Source organism: Triticum dicoccoides, chromosome 5A (assembly GCF_002162155.2).
Source record: "Triticum dicoccoides isolate Atlit2015 ecotype Zavitan chromosome 5A, WEW_v2.0, whole genome shotgun sequence".
Classification (NCBI taxonomy): domain Eukaryota; kingdom Viridiplantae; phylum Streptophyta; class Magnoliopsida; order Poales; family Poaceae; genus Triticum; species Triticum dicoccoides.
The window spans coordinates 349,896,928-349,904,659 of record NC_041388.1 but is presented as its reverse complement, the minus strand read 5'-3'; the positions used below and the strand labels follow the sequence as shown (position 1 = coordinate 349,904,659).

General features: G+C 50.3%; 1 protein-coding gene across 1 annotated transcript; it reads right to left on the bottom strand.

Moving 5' to 3' along the window:
• Positions 1-976: 976 nt before the first annotated feature.
• On the bottom strand, positions 977-2,622 carry LOC119301457 (UDP-glycosyltransferase 90A1-like). Its single transcript, XM_037578419.1, has one exon. The coding sequence runs from the start codon at positions 2,602-2,604 to the stop codon at positions 1,150-1,152; it is 1,455 nt and encodes a 484-aa protein (XP_037434316.1). The 5' UTR covers positions 2,605-2,622; the 3' UTR covers positions 977-1,149.
• Between the last annotated feature and the right edge of the window lie 5,110 nt (positions 2,623-7,732).

The following is a 7,732-nucleotide window of genomic DNA, read 5'->3' as shown; positions in this document are numbered from 1 at the left end:
CGACAATAGGGGTACAAAAGAAACATATATGGGAAGGAGCCGAGCTTACAATTCAAATGATTAGCTACACGATTTTGTTTAGCAGCGGGCAACCCATAACGATCGATTTGCTTGTGCTGAGGTTAATCTTGAGACTAGACATGGCCTAGAGAAGGATAAAATTAAGGTTTGCAAGGTGCGTATCGTGTTCCTCAATGAGAATAATGATGTCATCGTTCCCATTCAAGGCCCCATTTGGAGTTATACATCGACGATACTAGGCTGAATTATGAATCGGCCATGTGGATTAGTCCATGGATTATTTATATCTTTATTTTTTCCACCCTCACATTCACACTTGTCACAATGGGAGTAACTTCAGCAGTAACATCGAGTCCAACTCAGCAAATTTGCTTATGTGCCAATGAGTTATTGAGGAGAGATGTAGTTGTAGTAACTTAGCTAGTTACTGGAACATCACATGTGCCAATGCAATATGAGTCTATAACCTAATAAATGAAGCTTTGCATGTTACCATGCTTATGTTACTACCCACTACTGTATGAAGATAGTAACATAGTCTAAGGATATGTGTATATTATTATTATATGTTACTCTTCATTATGGCTAGTCTCAAAGCTCCGTTTGGAGTTTTGAAACTCGGTGCCTGTTTCTCTCTTCTATCGTAATGAAAAGGCAGCGCTACGGCCGGTTGCTCGAAAACAAACATGCATGTTGATGCTCATGTGCACTTTGAAGGAATAGCTTCGTCGATGATCACTCAATCATGAGAATAAATTCCACATTTAATTGGTTATTTTATTCAATAAAATATTGTTATGGGCATATACAATCTAGTCGACTTAGGAATTGCTATTCCTCAGTAATACTATCTGATAAAGGTCTTCTCACCAATTTATATTTGCACGAATCTTGATTCTACATCACATAGTTCTTGTGGATGACATAGAAATAATTATTTCTCAGTCACATGAGATGATGAGAAAGACCAGAACCAATAACAAATCCGCAGAATCATCCGATATACGTAACCAGATACCAAAGTTCCATGTTGACATTGATCTTTATTCGCACAAAACATCACACCTAGCTATTTTACAATAGGTTTCCGGACTTGCTACATTGCTCATATTTCTTCATTGCACATAACTACTTGCCACCAACGTGTGCCCTGCTAGCCTTGTCTGTCGGCTGCCCAGACAGCTCGCTAATCATCTCCTCCACCATTTTCCACGACGAACCACCTGCGGACATGGCGTGTTGTGCCTGCCCCGCCAGAACCGCCGCGTTCTTCACCGCCGACACCCTTGTCTCCCCTAACATTATCTCCCTCACCGCCCTCGAAACCTCCTCACCCTTGACCAACCCTCCGGTAGACCTGACCCTGACACCGACCTTAAGTTCATCAACAACCAGCTTCGCGTTGAGAGGTTGGTCAAACATCATTGGCCACACCGCCAATGGCACGCCGGCGCACATGCTCTCCAGCACCGAGTTCCATCCGCAGTGGCTTAGGAATCCTCTCACGCAGTCGTGCTGGAGGATGGCCGGTTGGTCCACCCACCCTCCCATTACCATGCCCCTTCCTTGGACGCGCTCGTGGAATCCTATGCCGAGGTCAGAACTATCGTCCCGCACGGCCCACAGGAAGTTCACCTCTGCCTCTTCCAGCCCTCGCGCCACCTCCTTGAGCTGCTCGTCCGACACCGCCAACAGCGTCCCGAGCGCGACGAAGAGCACGGACTGGCCGGCGGCTGCCTTCTCGTCCAGCCACCGCAGCCATGAGGACTTGGAGTTATGGACTTCGCCGACGACGGTGGAAGAAGGTTGCCGGGCTAGGCACAAGGGGCCGATGGGCCAGGCCCTGGGCCCGACGTGCCGGTCCCAGTGATCGATGTAGCTGCTCTCGAGGTGGTGGAAGGTGTTCATGATCACGCCGCGGCTCCCGGCGACCGCCATCGCCATCTTTGCGTCGAGGACTATCGCCGGCAGGGGCAGCGGGGGGATATCGGCCAGCAGGAACTGGACGTGAGGGAACTCCGGCACCGTGTAGGTGCCCGTGGCGCCGCCTGTAGCGTCGCACTGCGGAGGCCCACATCCTGGCTTGTCGCGCACGAACGCCTCTCGCATCACGTGCGCGAACGCGGATGTTCCCAGGAACGACAGCCTCGGGACACCGAGCGCGCCGGCCGACTCTCCGGCCCAGTACAGGAACCCGTCGGCGACGAGCAGGCTGGCGGCGGGACGCATGGCCGCGAGCGCCTCCTCGAAGCGCGGCCGCAGCCCCGTCGTGGCCTCTGCGAAGGCGGCGAAGGAGGACGCCGACGCAATACCCTCGACGTTCTCCGCACCCTGCGAAGCGCGGCCGTCCCCGTCCGGGAACGGGAGCTCGACCACGTCGACGCCGTCGGGCAGAGCGGCACGTACGAAGGCCGCGTTGCCCGGGGTGGTGAAGAAGGTCACGGTGGCGAGGCGCCGGCGTAGTAGGAGGTGCGCCAGGTGGGTGAGCGGGACGGTGTGGCCTCTCGCCATGAACGGGAAGATGGCAACGTGAGGGAGCTCACGGCCGGCATCATCACATGGAAGGGCAGCAGTAGGAGCCATGCTTCTCTGCTTTGCTTCAGCGCCTTGGAATGGGTGTGGTGGTCTGTACCGACTACACTATTATATCAGTCCGCTGTATACATAGAGGAGGGAGAACCCGCAAATTGTCACCCCACTGTCATCAAAATAAGGGCGTCTTTGACCAAACCAGCAAATTTGACCCTCATAGCTGGCAAACTTCGCTGAATTACGAACGGTTTCTATAGCAAGTTTAGTTGTAGTGGGGTGACAATTGTTGACAAATATGGTATTTGAGAAAAAGGCTTTCGCCCTGCTATATTGATATAGCAACCGCCCGATACAACCAAGAGTTCAATGCTGGGGCAAACAGCACAAGCATGCCCAAAAAAAAACAAAAGAGAAAGAAGAGAGAAAATAACGTCAACAACATCGGATCGACGAAAACGAAGATAACCCAAAACCGTTGCGCCCATCGGAGATGTACCACACCTCGCTCCAGGCACCTCGAACCTCCGCATACCAAGCAGCACCTTCAGGAAGGAACACGACGACGACGACGCTGCTGCCCGGACAGGTCCTAGGGTTTCCCCCGGTACGCGGAGGGGCGTGGGGAAGGGGAAGATCCGACGCCCTTCAGGAAGGAAGGATGGCGCCCATGGGCGTCACCGCGTCGGTGCCGGCAAGCCGGCTTGGATTTCTCCCATCCGCCAACACCCACAACCCCGAACGGTCCGACGCGCTCCACCAGACAAGCCACCCACGAACGAGCGCCACCACGGCCTTGCCATCATCACCGCCGCCTCACCGTGGTCATCGAAGCGAGACCGACGAGAGCGAGAGGGAGTAGCCGGGAACGAAGAACGGCAGCGAGAGCAACCACGCCGGAGGAGACAACCTCCACCGCCATCGGCGGTCACCGACCGGACGCGGCAAGGGGAGCGTACCAGGCCATCGAGGCCCGGCCGAGCCCAAAAGGGGCTCGTGAAGCACCCGTCGCCGAGCTGCAGTAGACGTGCCGCCGACTCCACCACCCCCCGCACGAGCCGCACCACCAACGGCCCCGCCGGAGCCGCCGCAGGCGCGACCGAGACAGGCCCGCCCAGACCCAGATGGGGCCCAAAAGGGCCCAGATCTGGGCCGGGAGGGCGCCGCCACCAACCATCGCGTCAGCGCGCCGCCAAGTGGCTGCGCCAGCGCCTCTAGGCCACCCGGAGTAGCGCCGCCAGGAGCAGCCGCCGCTGCCGGAATCACCGCTGACCGAGGAGCACCGCCGCGGGACGCACCACCCGAGCCGTGGCACCGCGCGCGGGGAAGGAACGGCCGCCGCCGCCGTCAACACCACGCGGGTAGGGCCCGGTGGCGCCGGACGGCGGCGGCGGGAGGCGGGGAACGGGAGGGGGGCGCTGGGGGCGGGGAGATGAGCCCCCGGTCTTTCGCGGTAGAGAAAATTCTTAAATTCTTAAATATGGTATTTCGCGGTAGAGAAGACATTTAGAAAAAATGCCAACATTCACCAGTTAGCATTATCGAAATTTAATTGCTCAACCATCTTTTTCAGACCTTAAATTCTTAAATATGAGAAGTTAAAATATGTGGAGCTAATGGAACTCTCAAACTTAACTCCTCAAATGAACTAGACCCCACATGAAAGTATCTCCTCCTCTTCCTCTTCTTCCTACATTCTTCTTCTTTCCATGAAGTAAACGCCGACTTCTCGTTACTAGATGATGTCCATGAGCTAGCTCAGACCTAAAATTGATGCTCCCAAAAAGTAATTTAATAAAGGCTCACCTTGAGTGGTAGTCGAGAAAGTAGGCAAAATTCATCCTCCAGGAGTCCAGGTCCATGTCTTGGTCGCTTCTGAATTTGAATGGGCTCTTCCCCTCATCCTTCTCCGAGTGGCGGGATGGCGGGGTCTGTAATGCAAGGATTCACCCAAAAAAACGATAGGAGACATTGGCCACCTTCCTTTGCAAGTTTTCTTCATTTAGGCAAAAAAATCCTAGGTGCTCCTCCGTGCATGTTGTAGCTTTAGTCTGGCCGGGGACGAGGGGAGGAGTGCCGCCAGGCTAGGACAAGGAAAAGGAGGGTTGCCATGGTCGGAGATGATAAAGACAAAAAAGTGAAGACATTTTTTTGTCGATTTCTTCCCAGAATCTCATCGGAATTTGTCGGCCGAAAGTTGGCGGGGCTAAAAAGATGTTGGCCGGTATGTGGGGTGGTCACCAGAGGCAAGAAACACAATGGGGTGGTGCCGGCATGGAGTCAGCCAAGCAAGATAGAAAGGCGGGCGCGTGAGGGAAAGGGAATCTTTTGCTAAAAGTTACTCTTAGCTGCTGAAAAAATAGCAGTTAAAACATTAGTGGTTCGACTAGCTATAATTGAACTCCTCAAAATTGATTTCTTCTGAACAATTAAGTATTTTTGAAGGTTCAATTAGGATGCCCTTGCATGTGGTGTTCACAACAACAAACAACCCATTGTCTTTGAAACTCTCAGGGTGAAATAGTTAGCACATTCTACACTAAGATCCCAGTTGATCATGTTTCCTCCTTTCCTTGTCAGCAGCACGGGTCCACCGCGCCTCCGATGGCCTTTGGGCTATGGAGGTGAGGACGACCTCGCTCCCCAACCCCCTGTCAGTGGGAGGGACCCTGCAGCGATGAATGCGCAGAGGCTTATGGCATTTGGGTACAACCGCCAGAAAACAGTTGCGTGGGGTATGTTTAACCAGTTTGGCTGGCGTGTGAATAGCAGATTACATAGGTGAGCTATGTAATCTTGTTGCTGACATTGAGGTCGTGTACTGCCGTAAACCTTATGGTATTTGGGACTTGGGTGTATGTTTAATTAATAAAATGGTTGTGTGTATTGCTTGATGCAGAGGCAGGGATTTTCCCTCTTTTCAGAGAAAGAAAAGAAAAGGACGATTGTCTTCATTGACGATATTTGTTGCTCTAGTGCGCTTGTCCTATAGGACCTTAGCGTGACGACTTTCTGATTATCTACTACAACATGGTTTGCTCGACTTTGGTGAAGGTGGGGCAATGGTGACGACGCCCCTTCGGCTCGTCTTTGTGCTTGTAGTCGTTGTTAGGTGGTCCAAGGGCCTGGTGTAACTCCGTTGTTCTTTGTTGTACTAAACATGATTGAGTATGAATAGATAAGAAGTTTCTAAAAAATCTCTGCACTATGTTTGATTGATGAAAGTTCCTTCTTCCAAAGAAAGAAAACTAGCAATAGTTTGCTAACTTAAGCACAAACGTTAGGCTGGTTATAGTGGGGAGTAATTTATACTAGTGTCATGCATATGACATTCGTTTAAGTTACTATCTTCAAAGTATAAAGTAATATAATAGTAGTGTCATAGATGGTATCATTTATTAACTCGTAAACTCATCTTGTCTTGTGAAGTGCTATGCTACAGTAATATATTATGTTACCACTTCTTATTAACTATCTACCACATAAGCAAAACAAATTTGAAGTGTGTTATGTTACTTACTCCCACTATGACACTATCCCTTATATTTGACGGAACACTCGTACTCTCGTAGCCGCCGCATAGCTATCTTGACATTATGAGAAACTTGTACATCATTGTTTTATTACCCACTGGATTTAAATACAAGGGCCGCTGTCTTGTCGTCATTAGTTGACAATGTGTTGCACTGATTGCGCGTATGTCCTGGACGACGGAGGCTGTGACACAGAACGATTTGATATCATACTTACTCCTACAACGCTGCAGCAGCGTGGAGCCGAAGGGCACTGAATTAGCCTGTACCGGGGCCGTCGTCGTCCTGAAACCTTTTTTCAAAATGGAGGCAAAAGAATTGCCTTATCGATTAATTAAGAAGAAGAAAATTGCCCGGTTAATGTACGGGAAACCGGGTTAAAATCAATACAATCAAACCATAATTGGGTTACTCACCAATCATGACCCCACGGGCACATGTGCAACCCGTCAAACCTTTCTAACACACAATAACTCCTCATGCTTGTACACCACAATTTTGAACCCGGCAAGAACATCCCAACAAAAAATAGTGAACCACGCCGAAACCACAATGACGACCCGAACCGTGAGGATGAGCCGAGGGACCGGGAATCATCCATTAAGCAGCTGCGGGCGTCTTACTTATGGCGCCACTCTTTTTGCCTTTGCACCTTAGTGACTTCTCCTTCACTATACCAGTCCGAGGGCAATCACTCATCTTGTATTTGCCCTTGAATGTCGTTTCCGTCAGGAGGCAAGCAATCGCCCTTCCAGTTCTAGGGCTAATAGCCTGCACGCTAGCGAGCAAGTCACAAAGCTCTTTTGCAAAGAGAGCATTGGAATTATCCGTCGGCGGGGGTGGAATGGGTGCAGAAGCCACATGTGAGCGCGCAGGCGAGTTCACCTCACTCGACTCACATGTCAAGGTTATATGTTGCAATCAAGTTTCAGGACGACCACGTGTGTCGTCCTGAAACTTGATTGTAACATATAACCTCTGTTCATTTTTATAAAATGTTTGTCACATCTCTAGTCTGGTATGACCTAGACTAGCTAGTCATTTTTGCATCATGTTTAAAATTCCATTTAATTTTGAAATGATGATTGGTGGAACCCTCAGAATCATTTTTTGAAATAATCCCAAATAAAAATTGCTCCAAAAAGGTCCAAGAAAATGTTCATGTTGCCCTCTGAAAATATTGGACAGGGATAAAAATCAAACCAATATTTTTAGGAGCTCATAAGTATTTATTTTGGCCATTTGAAATTAATGCATAAATATTTGCATTGGAAATATATTAGTTATATATATTAATATATGTCCAAAATTTATGCCACCTGTTGGGGAGCTCTGGAATAATGCCACTAGTTCCTACAAAAATGGGCATAAGGAAATAAATTGATTTAGTATTATTACTAAATCAAAACATATGTCAGAAAAATAGAAAAGAAAACAGTAATAAAAAAAGATACTTACCTGGGCCTCCTCCCTGTGCAGCCCAGCAGCAGCCAGCGCCGGCCCAGCCCACTGGCCCCTCGTCTGTCGTCTTCATCCTCGACAGGGGGATGGGCGCGTGCCCGACGCGCGCGCGCTCCGCCGCGCCACGCCACCAGCCTTCCTGCCTGCCTGCCCTCTCCCCTCCTCGTCTGGACACCTCTGGAGACGCC

What these genes read in the sequence shown, in the direction of transcription:
- LOC119301457 (XM_037578419.1), bottom strand. Translation starts at nt 2,604, where the DNA reads ATGGCTCCTACTGCTGCCCTTCCATGTGATGATGCCGGCCGTGAGCTC.